At 48.0% G+C, this 17,849-nt stretch overlaps 3 protein-coding genes and 1 long non-coding RNA gene across 7 annotated transcripts; 2 read left to right on the top strand and 2 right to left on the bottom strand.

Moving 5' to 3' along the window:
- Positions 1–6: 6 nt before the first annotated feature.
- LOC134033396 (sister chromatid cohesion protein PDS5 homolog A-like) lies at positions 7–1,246 on the top strand. The gene is made up of 5 exons (XM_062477534.1): positions 7–178; positions 265–327; positions 409–544; positions 674–751; positions 977–1,246. The coding sequence occupies exons 1-5, from the start codon at positions 35–37 to the stop codon at positions 1,003–1,005; spliced, it is 450 nt and encodes a 149-aa protein (XP_062333518.1). The 5' UTR covers positions 7–34; the 3' UTR covers positions 1,006–1,246.
- A 2,353-nt stretch (positions 1,247–3,599) lies between these two features.
- Positions 3,600–4,396, bottom strand: LOC134033397 (uncharacterized). Its single transcript, XR_009932120.1, has 2 exons — positions 4,320–4,396; positions 3,600–4,054 (listed from the first exon to the last, which is right to left on the bottom strand). It is a non-coding gene; the product is annotated as an uncharacterized LOC134033397 (long non-coding RNA).
- A 448-nt stretch (positions 4,397–4,844) lies between these two features.
- ube2kb (ubiquitin-conjugating enzyme E2Kb (UBC1 homolog, yeast)) lies at positions 4,845–10,163 on the bottom strand. 3 transcript variants are annotated; one of them, XM_062477531.1, is made up of 7 exons: positions 9,742–10,162; positions 8,825–8,918; positions 8,666–8,724; positions 8,429–8,511; positions 7,805–7,904; positions 6,077–6,205; positions 4,845–5,294 (listed from the first exon to the last, which is right to left on the bottom strand). In XM_062477531.1, the coding sequence occupies exons 1-7, from the start codon at positions 9,802–9,804 to the stop codon at positions 5,220–5,222; spliced, it is 603 nt and encodes a 200-aa protein (XP_062333515.1). In that variant the 5' UTR covers positions 9,805–10,162; the 3' UTR covers positions 4,845–5,219. The 3 variants fall into 3 exon arrangements, with proteins under 3 accessions (XP_062333515.1, XP_062333517.1, XP_062333516.1); XM_062477532.1 differs by lacking the exon at positions 4,845–5,294 and adding an exon at positions 5,382–5,506 and having other exon boundaries at positions 6,005–6,205; positions 9,742–10,163; XM_062477533.1 differs by lacking the exon at positions 9,742–10,162 and having other exon boundaries at positions 8,429–8,558; positions 8,825–8,876.
- Positions 10,164–10,817: 654 nt separating this feature from the next.
- smim14 (small integral membrane protein 14) lies at positions 10,818–17,667 on the top strand. Of its 2 annotated transcripts, none has more exons than XM_062478148.1 (5): positions 10,818–11,015; positions 11,898–11,979; positions 13,299–13,347; positions 15,454–15,599; positions 15,705–17,667. In XM_062478148.1, the coding sequence occupies exons 2-5, from the start codon at positions 11,905–11,907 to the stop codon at positions 15,738–15,740; spliced, it is 306 nt and encodes a 101-aa protein (XP_062334132.1). In that variant the 5' UTR covers positions 10,818–11,015; positions 11,898–11,904; the 3' UTR covers positions 15,741–17,667. The 2 variants fall into 2 exon arrangements, with proteins under 2 accessions (XP_062334132.1, XP_062334131.1); XM_062478147.1 differs by having other exon boundaries at positions 10,820–11,015; positions 11,893–11,979.
- Positions 17,668–17,849: the final 182 nt, after the last annotated feature.

A 17,849-nucleotide genomic window follows, 5' to 3' on the forward strand; every position in this document is an offset into this window, starting at 1 on the left:
ATGTGGGTTAGGATTAGTTGTTGACACCTAGCTAATGGGGGTGTTGTCATGGTTACAGAAGCTGTACATAGTGTGTGATGTGGCTCTGTTCGTCATCGTCAACAAGAGCACCGCCTGTCACCTGGAGGCTCCCAAAGACCCCATCCTGCCTGCTAACTTCTTCCTGCCCCAGGACAAGGTGACACATACACACCTCACACACACACAGCATTGCACAGCCAGTTTCATGCATACTGACATTGTAACTGACTGTGGACTGTGCAGGAGTTTGTGAACGATAAGGACTACCTGACCTCAGACATCAGGCAGATGCTGCTCACAGGCAAGGTAAGGACGCTGTGTGTCAACATTGTTCTAACCTCACCCTGAAGTAGATTGTGCTCCCCTTACGCTCTCCCCCTCCCCTAGCCCAAGCCCAGCCCTGTGCTGGCAGCAGTGAACAAACCCCTGACAGTGCCTGGCAGGAGAGTCTACACCAAGACCTCTGACCCAGCCAGCAACACCAGCTCTCCCCAGCCCAGCCTCCCCCCGCCCTCAAGACCAGGTACACACACACACACACACCGTACACTCAAGCACACACTCTCAACATACACCACACACTCAAGCCCAGCTGCTCTTAAGAACACCGACACACACAGTCTGAAATGCAGTTCTTGTTTCCTGTGGGCAGGGAAGCTGGGGTGGAGTTGGAGAGCGGAGCGAGGAGAACGAGGAGAACCCTGTCATCAAGCCTCAGGAGGAGAAGAAGGTGAGGATTTTAGAAAAGCTGTATTGAAGTAATTTCATTCTGAAATCCTCTCTATATTCCTCCTTCCATTTAACCCTCCTTCTCCCCCCTCCATCCCTTCCTCTCTCCCCCTCCATCCCTGGCTTTCTCCATCTCTCTCCATCCCTACCATCCCTCCCCCTTTCCATCCCTACCATCCCTCCCCCTTTCCATCTCTCCCTTCATCAATCCATCCCTCCCCCTCAGGTGGAGGTGGCCCAGAAGGTGACCTCTGACCCCACAACAGGAGCGTCTCCCGCCAAACGCCGCGGCCGACCACCTAAGTCTGCTGCCACGGCACCATCTCCCCTGGCATCAGAGAAAGAGAGCGGGACGGGGGGGCGGGGGCCGGGAGAGGCAGGAAGAGGGCTGTACCCAGCCAAGACCCCGCCTCTGACCCTGCAGTTGAGCCAATTAACATCAAGATACCAAAACAGCAGCAGCAGAGAGAGGACGGGACAAAGAGACAAATAGACCTGCAGAGGTTGAGATGCACTACATACTATAAACTATAATATACACTACATACTACACAATGCTAGACCTGCAGAGGTGAGAGGAGCAAGAGCATACTATACACTGCACACTATAGACTATAATATACACCACATACTATACACTGCACACTATAGACTATAATATACACCACATACTATACACTGCACACTATAGACTATAATATACACCACATACTATACACTGCACACTATAGAATATAATATACACCACATACTATACACTGCACACTATAGACTATAATATACACCACATACTATACACTGCACACTATAGACTATAATATACACCACATACTATACACTGCACACTATAGACTATAATATACACCACACACTATACACTGCACACTATAGACTATAATATACACCACATACTATACACTGCACACTATAAACTATAATATACACAACGTACTATACACTGCACCTATAGACTATAATATACACCACATACTACACACTGCACCCATAGACTATAATATACACCACATACTACACACTGCACCTATAGACTATAATATACATTTACATTTATGCATTTAGCAGAGGCTTTTATCCAAAGCGACTTCCAAGAGAGAGCTTTACAAAAGAGCATAGGTCACTGATCATAACAACGAGATAGCCCCAAACATTGTGAGAACCAAAAACATGAAGCATACATTGTGGAAAACCAAATAAGTGCCAAAGGGAAGAACCATAAGAGCATGTAGTTAAACAAGTTACAATTGAACAACATGAAACTCCCCACAAGAGTGCAAGAGTGTACCTGTAGAAAAAACAATCAACAGTAAAATATTTCACAGCGAGTACAAGAATTGGAATATACACCACATACTATACACTGCACACTATAGACTATAATATACACCACATACTATACACTGCACACTATAGACTATAATATACACCACATACTATACACTATATACTTAGGGTTAGGGGCATCAGCTAGGGGTGGGGTTAAGGTGAAATTCAAAACGATTAAATTCAGAGTGTTGTCCACAGAGTCTAAACAGCATCAGTCAGGTGTAGGTGATGACTTACAGCAGGCCAGACCGTGAGGGAACAGGTGTGCACCTTTCCACCCAGGTGGGTTTACCTGAGAGAGAGCGAGGGAAAGCAGCAGAGCAAGAGTCCAGCGCAGATCCCCCCAGACAGGGACAAACCATCTGGAGACCCCAGTCAGCCACATGCAGCCTGGGAGAGACCACCTCTGTGAGAGGGGTGCAGTGAGTTCAGATCCCTCCAGACAGGGACAAACCATCTGGAGACCCCAGTCAGCCACATGCAGCCTGGGAGAGACCACCTCTGTGAGAGGGGTGCAGTGAATTCAGTCCACGCTGGTGAGAGGCAGGAGGTGCAGCTATAGCATGGTAATAAAGTGCATCTGTATGAGGGGCTCACAGGAAGGGTTCAGGTGAACTGTGTGTGTTGACATGTTGTCTCTGTTTCAGGTAGAGAGGATTCCTGCAGCCCAGCTACAGACTGTAGAGAACAGAGACTCTTCTCTCACGCACACACACACACCATCCTTATAAACCTCATACCTGCTCACAGGTACCCCCCCCCCCCCTCTCACACACACGTCATCCCATCTGACCCTCTGCTCCTCTGGACCCATGACGGACCTTTGACACCACTGACATGTAGAAGGTGTACGCACCTCATAGTCATGATCTGATGCTTATTGTATGTAGGTCTTAATCTCCAAACATGTTTTTTTTTTCTTTGTTTGTTCCTCTTTGCTTCTTTTATGGAGCCATTTTTAAAAACATGGACATTTTCCAAAACGTTTTAACCTGGTTATTATGATGGTTGCTTATTAAATTCCCTGGGAAACCTGCTGTGCCTCCTGCCCTTGCTCTCTGGAAGCCTGCTGCTCTGTGTTGATAAATGTTTGGTGTTGGCATGTCGTTCTACTGAGGTAGTGGTGTTGCTAGCGGTCCTCCTACTGAGGTAGTGGTGTTGCTAGCGGTCCTCTCCTACTGAGGTAGTGGTGTTGCTAGTGGTCCTCTCCTACTGAGGTAGTGGTGTTGCTAGCGGTCCTACTACTGAGGTAGTGGTGTTGCTAGTGGTCCTCTCCTACTGAGGTAGTGGTGTTGCTAGCGGTCCTCTCCTACTGAGGTAGTGGTGTTGCTAGCGGTCCTCCTACTGAGGTAGTGGTGTTGCTAGCGGTCCTCCTACTGAGGTAGCGGTGTTGCTAGCGGTCCTCTCCACAGCTGTGTGGAAGCACAGAGACTGAAGGTTCTCCTGAAGTCTCCATCCAACAGGACAAACTGAGTTCATAAACTGAAGACTAAATCACAGCAGTATTGTTTTTCAAGATTTTAATTTTTTTAATCAAAGAATCGTGATGTTCACAATAAATAACCAGGAGGGAACAAACACTAAATCTGTCCAAATCCAAACTGAGGAAGAAAACCCAGATGCGACACACTTTTAATGTGTTTGTTGTCGTGCAATAAGATCCTACAGGAGGATCAGGGAGACAGGCGGCTTTGTTTTTTGTTATTTATTTTTCTTACAAAATATAGATTCAGCCATGAATGATGTTACAGTGCTGCTGCTCTGCGGGTGGTGTTCGGGTGGAGGCTGCCCAGCTGTGTACAGGGAGGGGTCTCATGCTTCTGACGATCAACGGTTCCCTGCTCAGCACCAGACTGATGCTGAACACTTCCTGATCACTTAGCTGCACCTCCAGGGAGCAGGTGTCGCCTCCAGGGGAACAGGTTGTCATCTGCACTTTGCTACACTAGTTGAGATCCGCCTCGGTTGCCAGGGCTTAAAGGTTGTCAGGGCGAGAGGGGGTGAGGGCTTAGAAGGGGATAGAAGTGTCACAGGGGGGGGGGGGGGGGATGAAGAGGAATACAGAGAGGGAGTAAACACTTATCTTAACATGCTTCCTGTTCCAGCAAGTTCTACCAGCCTGATTATGGCTGGCAGTAGTTCCAGATGTCACAGCAAACAAACTAAAAGGTGTAAACTGTTCCAAAGAGTTTTGGTACGAGGAAACATGAAGGCTGATTCAAGACTCATTTTCCATCAGGCAGCTGGGTGGGAACTTGATGCTGCATGTAGAACCCAGACTGCCCCCAAACACACTGACATGCCCCACCCCCAGACACCCTGCCATGCCCCGCCCCCAGACACCCTGACCCGCCCCCAGACACCCTGACCCGCCCCCAGACAGTCAGACGAGTTAAGTCATCTTCTCACTGTTGTGTTCACACCTGTCACATGATGCTCACTCTTATGACCCTAAACCAACTAAACTGAAAAGGAACCTAACAAGTACCTGTTCTGATCACACCTGGCCCAACTAGTTTCAAAGGCAGCATACGGCATGAACATTATAGACAAAGACATGACGGGGAGGGGAAATAGAAGAGGGGAGGAATGGTGATATGAGTTTCCGTCCGACGTGGTGGTAGGTTCAGCTTCCTGTCTGGGTCTGAGGTCTGAGTTTATGAACATGAGACTCAGCTGAACCAGGAAGGACTGGAGACCAGCAGTTCAGACTGGAGGCCAGCAGTTCAGACTGGAGACCAGCAGTTCGATACAGTTGTAGAGCATCTTTCAATTCTAAAATAAACTTAATTTGGGTTATAATATCATGTAAGGAACAGTTAAGTATATTTACTTTCAAATGTACACAGACTTTAATATGTCTATTTACAGATAACTTGATCCTAGGTTGTGTGTTCGATGGGTTCTACCCAGCTACAGGACTAAACCAGTTACTTTAGAACGAGGAACTCCTGAACACCACAGGAGCCCCAGCAGTCCCGCACGCAGGGGGGGGGGACACCTACACGCCCACAGCAAAGGCTCAGTTTAAAGGGTGAATGGGTCGGATCTGATTGAAGGCATATTCAGGAGGGGGCATGTTGATGGGGGGAGGGGGGCAGGTTTATGGGGGGGAGGAGGGGATCTCAGTTGCTAAGCAGCAGTTCTGTTGCTGTTTCCACGTCCCAGGATTTGGAAGACAAAGCTGCTATTACTGCGTTCTGTAGGGGAGAGAAAATATGTCACCTTCTACACACTGCCTGGTTCACCTTCTACACACTGCCTGGTTCACCTTCTACACACTGCCTGGTTCACCTTCTACACACTGCCTGGTTCACCTTCTACACACTGCCTGGTTCACCTTCTACACACTGCCTGGTTCACCTTCTACACACTGACTGGTTCACCTTCTACACACTGACTGGTTCACCTTCTACACACTGACTGGTTCACCCATAGATATATATAAAGACTAGTTGTCTTACGGCGGAGTCTAGAACGTCCGCACATGGCGGCCATCTTGCTACAGTCAACTCGCTCACCCATAACATTGTGTTGGTGCTACATGTACTTTTTAAATGACCATAACTTGCTCAATTTTCAAACGATTTTGAAACGGTTTGGTTTCTTATCAACGTCAGAGATGGCGTTGTGCCACTGCATACTTATGAATAATTATGTTTTTTTTTTTTAAAGAATAGAAGTATGCAGTGGCACAACGCCATCTCTGACGTTGATAAGAAACCAAACCGTTTCAAAATCGTTTGAAAATTGAGCAAGTTATGGTCATTTAAAAAGTACATGTAGCACCAACACAATGTTATGGGTGAGCGAGTTGACTGTAGCAAGATGGCCGCCATGTGCGGACGTTCGACTCCATTGTCCGGCAACGCGGACGAGACATCTAGCCTTTGTATGTCTATGTGTTCACCTACACACTGGCTGGTTCATGTCCCTGAGAGAGAGAGTGCTGATTGGTTCATGTCTCTGACAGAGTGCTAACCTTATCGAAGCCCATGGCACAGAGCTTGTCTATCTTGCGTGTGTAGTCTGGGCTGGAGACGGGGGCACTGGCGTACACGTGAGACCACAGACGAGCCGTCTGCTTGAACATCTCTGGGTTCTGCTTGTACTGCAGGGAACACACACACACAGCCATGTTCACTAACACACACACACACACACAGCCATGTTCACTAACACACACAGCCATGTTTACTAACACACACACACAGCCATGTTTACTAACACACACACACACACAGCCATGTTCACTAACACACACACACACACAGCCATGTTTACTAACACACACACACACACACAGCCATGTTCACTAACACACACACACACACACAGCCATGTTCACTAACACACACACACAGCCATGTTTACTAACACACACACACACAGCCATGTTCACTAACACACACACACACACAGCCATGTTTACTAACACACACACACACACAGCCATGTTTACTAACACACACAGCCATGTTCACTAACACACACACACACACAGCCATGTTTACTAACACACACACACACAGCCATGTTTACTAACACACACAGCCATGTTCACTAACACACACACACACAGCCATGTTTACTAACACACACACAGCCATGTTTACTAACACACACACACACAGCCATGTTTACTAACACACACACACAGCCATGTTTACTAACACACACACACAGCCATGTTTACTAACACACACACACACACAGCCATGTTTACTAACACACACACACACAGCCATGTTTACTAACACACACACACACAGCCATGTTTACTAACACACACACACACACAGCCATGTTTACTAACACACACAGCCATGTTCACTAACACACACACACACAGCCATGTTTACTAACACACACAGCCATGTTCACTAACACACACAGCCATGTTTACTAACACACACACAGCCATGTTTACTAACACACACACACACAGCCATGTTTACTAACACACACACACACAGCCATGTTCACTAACACACACAGCCATGTTTACTAACACACACAGCCATGTTCACTAACACACACAGCCATGTTTACTAACACACACACAGCCATGTTCACTAACACACACAGCCATGTTTACTAACACACACACACACAGCCATGTTTACTAACACACACACAGCCATGTTTACTAACACACACACAGCCATGTTCACTAACACACACACACACACAGCCATGTTTACTAACACACACACACAGCCATGTTTACTAACACACACACAGCCATGTTCACTAACACACACACACACACAGCCATGTTCACTAACACACACACATATTCACTAACACACACACACAGCCATGTTCGCTAACACACACACATATTCACTAACACACACACACACAGCCATGTTCACTAACATACACACACACACCCATGTTCACTAACACTCACACACACAGCCATGTTCACTAACACACACACAGCCATGTTCACTAACACACACACACACAGCCATGTTCACTAACACACACACACACACGTTCACTAACACACACACGTTCACTAACACAGCCATGTTCACCAACACACACACACAGCCATGTTCACTAACACACACACACACACACAGCCATGTTCACTAACACACACACAGCCATGTTTACTAACACACACACACAGCCATGTTCACTAACACACACACACAGCCATGTTCACTAACACACACAGCCATGTTCACTAACTGACCTGGTTGGCCACAACGGCATCCTGGGGATCGTCTGGCTCTGCTGCGGCCAGGAGAGCTTGCAGAGAGAGCAGGACAGTACGCAGGGTCATAGCAGCCGCCCTGTGGGGGGGGGGAGGGAGGTCAGACTGGTCTCCACACACCCCGGCCCTGGTCTCCACACACCCCGGCCCTGGTCTCCACACACCCCGGCCCTGGTCCCCACACACCCCGGCCCTGGTCTCCAAACACCCCGGCCCTGGTCTACACACACCCCGGCCCTGGTCTACACACACCCCGGCCCTGGTCTACACACACCCCGGCCCTGGTCTACACACACCCCGGCCCTGGTCTCCACACACCCCGGCCCTGGTCTCCACACACCCCGGCCCTGGTCTCCACACACCCCGGCCCTGGTCTCCACACACCCCGGCCCTGGTCTCCACACACCCCGGCCCTGGTCTCCACACACCCCGGCCCTGGTCCCCACACACCCCGGCCCTGGTCCCCACACACCCCGGCCCTGGTCTCCACACACCCCGGCCCTGGTCTACACACACCCCGGCCCTGGTCTACACACACCCCGGCCCTGGTCTACACACACCCCGGCCCTGGTCTACACACGCCCTGGTCTAACCCCAACTCACCACTGGTCCTTCAGAATGTCCAGGCAGATGGCTCCTGTTACTGAACTGATGTTGGGATGCCAGATTTTGGTGATAAACCGCACCTGCAGAGAACAGCCAGTACCAGGGTTAGGGATAGAGGTTACTAACCCTAACCAGGACCATGAGAGAGGGAGATGACAACAGAACAGCAAAAGACAAGATAAAGTGTCAGACGACATAGTATCTGTATACATGCTGCAGTGCAAAGTCTCCTACCTTTGGGGGGTTAAAAGGATATGTTTCTGGGATTTTGATTTCAAGCTGAAACCTGCCACCTGTGTAAGAGAAAAGACCAATTAGTGTAGAGTTTGTGTGTGAGAGTGTATGAATGTGTAAACAGTGAGTGTGTGTATAAATGCGTGTAAACGCTATTACCTTCATATGGGGTGTCAGGGGGTCCAGCTATCTCTCCTCTTAGCTCTGTGAAATTCTCATCGACCAAGTCTACTTTAATTTGATTTCTACTCGTCTGGGGAGGAGAGAGAAGGAAAGAAAAGTCACACAGAACAGTGCGGGAGATTTAAAAGGGAAGTAGTTAGTGTATCTAACTCTTGGAAATGTGATCTGAAATATGTTGAGGCAGGCTAACGTTAAATGGCCTAGCTAACGTTAGCTGTAACTTTGTCATGGTGGCTGAACTAGCTCCGCATCACGCCAGGGAAGCTAGCCAGCAAGTTAACAAATAGACCTCAGCTCAAGTCATACTACCCCTAGGTACCTACTAGTGTACATCGTATTCTATTAACTGAATAGTTTGATCTAAAATAATGACACTTTTCTATGGTTTTGTAAACTGGAACAGCTATATAGCTAGCTACAGTTAGCCAGCTGTCAAAGTAGTAGCCTCCTGTTAGCTAGCTAGCTAGTCACAAATTACAAGAAAACTTAATAACCAGCTAGAGCTAGCTATCTGGTCATTTCTAGCTAATTTTACCTTTTCTACTAGTCAGTTTGTCCAGAGTTGATATTGAGTGAGTGTCTTTACTGCAATCCGGTAATAGTGCAGAAACTTGCTAGATAAACACTCAGTTGCTTTCATATTCAACCGGAGGCCTGTCCTAATGCAAAATCCGCGATATTTCCCCATGATCACACCGTTTGTCTTTACCTGACGCCGGAGAGAAATCCCCAAATGAGTCACCGGTTAGTTAGGCTTGTAGCAACTCAGCTAGCGACGTTAGCAAGCTATCTTAAGTTATCATGTTCGGGCCTCATTTTAAACAGATATCTATAATAAACTATCTTGTTTACAATAGTTTGTTTAATTGAAAAACTAAATTAAAATGGCACACCTCTTCGCTTTTGAGAACTTCTTTGAACTCCCGTTTGATCCTTTGGACCGCGATGTTAGCCATAGTCCGTCTGTCTCAGAGCTGCTGGTCGCTGGACCTGAACACGGCTCCCCTCGGCTGAGTGGTTCGCTGGAGATTGTAGCTTGGATCCGCCACTACCAGTATGCTGTTTCTTCAGTCTTTCTCTGTTGCTCTTCAAAAACAGCCCAGCGAGCTCTGCTGTTTGCACAACAAAACGCTGAACCTGCGGGCCGCGACCCCCGAAATGCGTGCGCACAATGTCAGTCTGGAATCATACACACAGTAGATGAGCAAGCAGCAGGGATCTAGAAATCTTCATTGTTGATCTATTGTGCGAAGTGTGCACGTGTGCTTTTGTCTTGAAAACCTGTCATGATATTTCCTCTAAAGCACAAACTATCAAAGCCATTTCTGGGTGTAAGGATCATGTGACGTCTGAGCTCACTATTGACAAGTGAGATGCTGATATTAGGAGTGTGTGGGTATCTTATTTCACGTGTAAGTTTCAACAGTATGTAGCTTATTTGTGTTAAATATATACTTACCCACAAGTTCAGTTGAATTTATGCCACGTAACTGTTAGTCATTAGTGACACACTGATTCAATCACTTTTTTTTTAGTTTATTATTTATTAGTAATTAATGTCACTATTAACTATTATAAGAATTCTTTCCTTTTTTTGGGGGGGGGGGAGTCATGCTACACTCACGAATACTCTCAAAACATGTTTCATTTTCACAGTGTTTTCAATTATCTAAATTAAGGTCGTTACAATATGATGGTCATATACAAAACGTAAACAGTAGGCTACGTACAGTTATCATCTCAGAATAGCCTAACAGATCCACTAAATATAGCCTACATTATATGGTAGGCTACAATTCAAGTATATCATAACTCCAGGTATGATATGCTGAATTCCAAACGGACATTATAAACTAACATGCTACATCTTGGGATATATTACCAATATTTGCCTTATACAATACAATCTTACACTTTCTAAAACGCAAAACAACTTGTTTCTCGATGTTATCCGGAAATATCGCGTGAAGTGGTTCAGGTCTATCAAAACAAACGAGAAAGGCAACAGCAAGCTGGCCGAAACCTGAAGGTCTGTTCTGTCGTGTGAGCAAGTAGCCCAGGTTTCGGAAGTCTGCAGCTAGCAAACACCTCGTGGAACAAGAGTAAACAGACATTGTAATCAAGTTCGATTTTTTGTAAAGCTTTTTTGTATTTTCTTCAGTTTCAAGTAAGTGTTGTCTCAGCTTTCATTCCTCAGCATAGAAATCCTTGAACAAATGCCGACAAACAAGCCGTAGCCTAACGTTAGATGCTCTACTCTATTGCCACTATCGTGCTGTCATTCGGTGTTTATAGTTAGGCAACCATAAAACCCAGATGCGTAGCAAACCTACAGTTTTATATAATGTCATGTAGTTGTGGTATTGTGCCTTAAAGCAAACTCGACAGCTGGCTGTAAAGCTGGCTGGTCGTGAATGGCTGCGTCCGTCTTCTTAGCATGAAAACGGGAGCCGCAATCAAACAAATGCGAATATGATGTGGTCTAAGATCATAATTCGCACGATATATTTAATCTGCATAATTTAATTATTTTATAGCTCCACGTCTTGCGACGAGGGTCAATATTCTTCAACCTTTTATAAACACATATTTGGTCAGTGCCTCGTCCGTAGCCAAAGAACCTGGCCCTTGAACTGAACGCCCTGGCCAGTATTACAGACACTACTCAGGTGTCAGAAGTGTAGCCCACACGAGAGATACGTTTGTAAACACTAAGTCTAGGAATGTCGTTCTACATACGGACTGAAGATAGAAATACTGACTCGATATGCAGTGGTTAAAGGTTTCTTGAACCTGTGATTGCATCAACAGTCAAGGCTTACTTTCTACTGTGATCTTCTGGACTTTTAGAACTGGATATGGGTCTTTTCCAAAGAGCTGAAATAGTTACACTATTTAACTAACAGCTAACCCTCACCACAAGTTCTGTTGAATTGCTTCCCCGTCTGGAATCGCCTGTGTATGTGTGTCTCTCACCTGTGTGTGTGTCACACCTGTGTGTGTCTCACGTGTGTGTGTGTGTCACCTGTGTGTTGTTGTCCCAGGGCAGGTGGGACATGGCAGACGGAGGCTTCGACCCCTGCGAGTGCATCTGCTCTCACGAGCACGCCATGAGACGACTCCTCAACCTGGTGAGACTCTAACCACACTGTTTCCATGGTAACACAGGTTAATACCAGTGTTAGGGTTACATACATACAATACAGGTTAATACAACAGTGCTTCCATGTACCTGTGAAGATGTTGCATTGCTTGCAACATTCACCAGCATTTGTTTATTTAGTGTGTTTGATTTGGGCTTGTTACGTCATGAGCCTGGTGTGGTGTGTTAGATCAGAGCTCTGGGTTAGCATCCGGTAACCTAACCCTATCCCCATCCGGTAAGACGGGCTGGCAGGAGGTCTATGCAGCTTCTGTATGAGGAACCCTGAAGAGAACAGGGAGGAGTCTAAACATATCCTGGTTCCTGCTCCTCTCCCTCCTCTCTCACAGGCACCGCTACACCTCTTACACCTGTGCTGTGGGATTCACACTTGTACTTGCTGAATAATCAACAGCACACACACAAACCACACATATACACACAACACAGACACACACACCTCAAAACATTGCCAGTATCACAGGATCAATCCTTTCTGGTGTGTGTCTGTGTGGTGTGTGTGTCTGTGTATCAGGGTTTTCGATAAGTCTGCAGTTGATGAAAACATTTAATTAAATACTTGAAGTTGTGAACTTGATCTATCAAGTCTGGTACTGCAGTTGGTGCATGTTCAGGTGTGACATGGTGAGACGTAATTGGTCCAGCTTTCATCGTGTCCCGAGTAGAAGAGGGTGTGGTCTCAACACTTTGTGGAAAATAACAAAAAACAGTTGTCCCTGTCAACAAAGATACTCTTTCAACAAAGCTATTATTTACACAATGTGATGAAAAGGTTTGTAGAACAGATTCAAAACTAGTGGGTTAATATAGTGGTATTTCAACACCATAGTTCTGCCTGCAAAACCAGGCAGTTTGGTATGTGTTGTTTTCTTTCTGTGACTAGCATTTCCTTCCTTCTCCATAAGAGGGTGGCACACAGAAAAGGAATTATATGAGGTAATTGTAAAAAATTGAAAGTTAGGAATATGTATCATACATAATGAGGAATATATAAGCAAAAACTACAGCTTACATTGTTTGAAGCTTACATGTTAGCGGATGCTCTTAAACATCTTCAACATCTAACCATCTATCCCTCTTTTTCTCTGTCACCCACCCGCCTCTCTCTCTTCCTCCTGTCTCTCTCTCTTCCTCCTGTCTCTCTCTCTTCCTCCTGTCTCTCTCTCTTCCTCCTGTCTCTCTCTCTTCCTCCTGTCTCTCTCTCTTCCTCCTGTCTCTCTCTCTTCCTCCTGTCTCTCTCTCTTCCTCCTGTCTCTCTCTCTCTCGCTTTCTCTTTCCTGTCTCTAGCTCAGGCAGTCCCAGTCCTACTGTACAGACAACGAGTGCCTTCAGGACAGTAAGTAGAGTCAGTAGATCAGAACAGTTAGTAGATCAAAACAGTTAGTATTGTTAGTAGATCAGAACAGTTAGTATATCAGGGCTACGTTTCCCGAAAGCGTCGTAAGCCTAAGTTGATCGTAGAATCCATCGTACGACGAATCTTAGTTTTTCGGGCTGTTCCCAAAGCCATCTTAGCTAAAGTGTCTCTAGAAAATTCGTAGCTCTTGAAAGCGCGTAGATTAGCCTACTCCTTACGAGCATGTTTGGGAAACGCACGTAAGAAATATCCTTTTTGGCTCGATCGTTGCTACGATCCATCGTTATCGGGAAACGCAGCCCAGAACAGTTAGTATTGTTAGTAGATCATAACAGTTTGTAGATCAGAACAGTTAGTAGAGGTTAGTTAGGGTTAGTGAGTTAGTAGATCAGAACAGTTCGTAGATCAGAACAGTAAGGGTTAGTAGAGGTTAGACAGTAGATCATGGTTGGTAGAGGTTAGTAGGGTTAGTTAGGGGTAGGGTTAGTAGGTAGGGTTAGGGGGGTTAGACAGTAGATAAGGGTTGGTAAGGGTCTGAGTATGGAGTACACAGTGGTAGAGATGAACTGTTGAACTTCATTCCTCCCTCACTCCCTCCCTCTATCACTCTATCCCTCCCTCCCTCTATCACTCCCTCCCTCTATACCTCCCTCTATCACTTCCTCCATCCCTCCCTCTATCCCTCCTTTTATCCCTCCCCCCCTCTATCCCTCTATCCCTCCCCCCCTCTATCCCTCCCTCCCTCTATCACTCCCTCCCTCTATCCCTCCCCCCCTCTATCCCTCCCTCCCTCTATCCCTCCCTCCCTCTATCACTCCCTCCCTCTATCCCTCCCTCCCTCTATCCCTCCCTCCCTCTATACCTCCCCCCCTCTATCCCTCCCCCCCTCTATCCCTCCCTCCCTCTATCACTCCCTCCCTCTATCCCTCCCTCCCTCTATCCCTCCCTCTATCCCTCCCTCCCTCTATCACTCCCTCCCTCTATCCCTCCCTCCCTCTATCCCTCCCTCCCTCTATACCTCCCCCCCTCTATCCCTCCCTCCCTCTATCACTCCCTCCCTCTATCCCTCCCTCCCTCTATCCCTCCCTCCCTCTATCCCTCCCTCCCTCTATCACTCCCTCCCTCTATCCCTCCCTCCCTCTATCCCTCCCTCCCTCTATACCTCCCCCCCTCTATCACTCCCTCCCTCTATCCCTCCCTCCCTCTATACCTCCCCCCCTCTATCCCTCTATCCCTCCCTCTATCCCTCCCTCCCTCTATCCCTCCCTCTATCCCTCCCTCCCTCTATCCCTCCCCCCCTCTATCCCTCCCCCCCTCTATCCCTCCCTCCCTCTATCCCTCCCTCCCTCTATCCCTCCCCCCCTCTATCCCTCTATCCCTCCCTCTATCCCTCCCTCTATCCCTCCCTCTATCCCTCCCTCTATCCCTCCCTCCCTCTATCCCTCCCTCCCTCTATCCCTCCCCCCCTCTATCCCTCCCCCCCTCTATCCCTCCCTCCCTCTATACCTCCCTCCCTCTATCCCTCTATCCCTCCCTCTATCCCTCTATCCCTCCCTCTATCCCTCCCTCCCTCTATCCCTCCCTCCCTCTATCCCTCCCTCCCTCTATCCCTCCCCCCCTCTATCCCTCCCCCCCTCTATCCCTCCCTCCCTCTATACCTCCCCCCCTCTATCCCTCTATCCCTCCCTCTATCCCTCCCTCCCTCTATCCCTCCCTCTATCCCTCCCTCCCTCTATCCCTCCCTCTATCCCTCCCTCCCTCTATCCCTCCCCCCCTCTATCCCTCCCCCCCTCTATCCCTCCCTCCCTCTATCCCTCCCTCCCTCTATACCTCCCTCCCTCTATCCCTCTATCCCTCCCTCTATCCCTCCCTCCCTCTATACCTCCCTCCCTCTATCCCTCCCTCCCTCTATACCTCCCTCCCTCTATCCCTCTATCCCTCCCTCTATCCCTCCCTCCCTCTATCCCTCCCTCCCTCTATCCCTCTATTCCTCCCTCCCTCTATCCCTCTATCCCTCCCTCTATCCCTCCCTCCCTCTATACCTCCCTCCCTCTATCCCTCCCTCCCTCTATCCCTCCCTCCCAGTACCTGGCCCTGGTGGGCCTGTCTCTGAGGACCTGGCCATGCCCCTGGTGTTGCTAGGCTGGTTGGTTCTAGCTCTGGTTATGTTCCTGTTGCGTCCAGCCAGCCTGCGAGGCTCTCAGCCGGCCGACAAGCCCAGCGGCCCCCACGTGAGTTCAGCCTCTAACCCGCCTAGCTAACCCTAACCCTAGCTAACCCTAACCCTAGCAGGCATTAATGTTGCACAGTAATTCTGTGTGTGTTGGTTTGGACAGAGCCATCCAGCCCCCCCAGCCCCCCCGCTGGACTGATGCTGGGGCCCGGAGAACCGTTCTGCACCGACACGCCCAGAACCAACGCTGCTGTTACCCTCTCTCCTGTCTCCTGCCAGACCCAACGCTGCCTCTCTCTCTGCTCTCCTGCCTCTCTCTCTTGCCTCTCTCCTGCCTCTCCCTCTTGCCTCTCTCCTGCCTCTCCCTCTCTCCTGCCTCTCTCTCCTCTCTCCTGCCAGGCCCAATGCTGCTGTTACTCACAACTTTCCCTGTATCCTCTCTCCTGCCTCTCTCTCCTCTCTCCTGCCTCTCCCTGTCTCCTCTCTCCTGTCTCCTCTCTCCTGTCTCCCCTCTCCTGCCTCCTTTCTCCTGCTTCTCTCTCCTGCCTCCTCTCTCCTGCCGCTCTCTCCTGCCTCCCTGTCTCCTCCTGCCTCTCTCTCCTGCCTCCCTGTCTCCTCCTGCCTCTCTCTCCTGCCTCCCTGTCTCCTCCTGCCTCTCTCTCCTGCCTCCCTGTCTCCTCCTGCCTCTCTCTCCTGCCTCCCTGTCTCCTCCTGCCTCTCCCTGCCTCCTGCCTCTCTCCTCTCTCCTGCCTCTTGCCCTCTCTCCTTCCCCTCTCTCCTCTCTCCTGCCTCTGCCTGTTTCCTCCTTCATGCCTCTCTCTGTCTCCTCTCCTCTCTGTCTTTTGGCTCTGGCCTGATTGGTAGTGGTGGGGGGGTAGATGTTGCTTAGAAAACACGGCGCGCACAGATCAAACATTCCACAGTGATGTCACAGTCCTGACTTCTAGTGCCAGTGATGTCACGATCTTGAATCCTAGTGCCAGTGATGTCACGATTCTGAATCCTAGTGCCAGTGATGTCACGATCTTGAATCCTAGTGCCAGTGATGTCACGATCCTGAATCCTAGTGCCAGTGATGTCACAATCTTGAATCCTAGTGCCAGTGATGTCATAATCCTGAATCCTAGTGCCAGTGATGTCACGATCCTGAATCCTAGTGCCAGTGATGTCACGATCCTGAATCCTAGTGCCAGTGATGTCACGATCCTGAATCCTAGTGCCAATGATGTCACGATCCTGAATCCTAGTGCCAGTGATGTCACGATCCTGAATCCTAGTGCCAGTGATGTCACGATCCTGAATCCTCGTGCCAGTGATGTCACGATCCTGAATCCTAGTGCCAGTGATGTCACGATCCTGAATCCTCGTGCCAGTGATGTCACGATGGGACAGAGAGGCTGGGTGTAGAAGGAAAATGACTCACTCAAAGTAACACTTTCATTTTTTTAATCAATTGCGCCAGTTTGAAAACTTTAAAAAAAAAAAATATAACATTTTCTTTTAAGTTAGGGTTACCTTACCATATACCATATATTGAGGAGTCTGAGTTTTCAGATTTTCCCTTGATTTATCTCAGAAGTAGCTTTTCATGTAAAGTTGGGATGGAGGGTAAAAAAGATTATAGTTACTTGGACACAAATCAAGTTGTCCTAAAATTGGGGTTGAATATATTCAAACTTGGGTCTTCTCTTTTTATAACTCTGTACTGGACTGTACCATACCTGTAATGGACTGTACCATACCTGTGCACAAATGGTTGTATAGTAAACCGATGACAAATGTAATGTAGTTTGAGATTATACTCTTAATATTTTGTCAACACTTTTGTTAGCGTGTTTTCCTCTATTATGACTGTGTTGTTCTGGATCTGTTGGTGTTAGGGTGTCAGGATTGAAGATGTTGGGCTTGGTCCCAAAGCCCTCAGAAAGCACCCTTCCTTAAGGTGGTTACAAGAGTGTATGAAGGTGTCTGAATGGTTCCCTCTGACTGACTGACTGACTGGGGAGTCTGGTTCTGGTCTAGTCTGGGTTGGTTCCAGTCATCAACCAAGGCTGTTGGTTTATAGAAAGGGCTCAAACTATGCACTTTTCCTTTTTAAAACAACAAATAAACAACTGTAATATAAACATGTGTCACCTTGTGTATTGTGTGTGTGTGGGGGGGGGGGGGGGACGGACTTGCATAAAGGTAATATTTGTAGCTGTCCAAAGTTCTCAGTGACAAAGCTGTTCTCCTGAACCCTGCTCCAGTCTGGCTCTGTTGACGTAGCGCTGGTTGATAGGCTGTACGTTCAGAGCTTCACGCGTTT

Source organism: Osmerus eperlanus, chromosome 14 (assembly GCF_963692335.1).
Source record: "Osmerus eperlanus chromosome 14, fOsmEpe2.1, whole genome shotgun sequence".
Lineage (NCBI taxonomy): Eukaryota > Metazoa > Chordata > Actinopteri > Osmeriformes > Osmeridae > Osmerus > Osmerus eperlanus.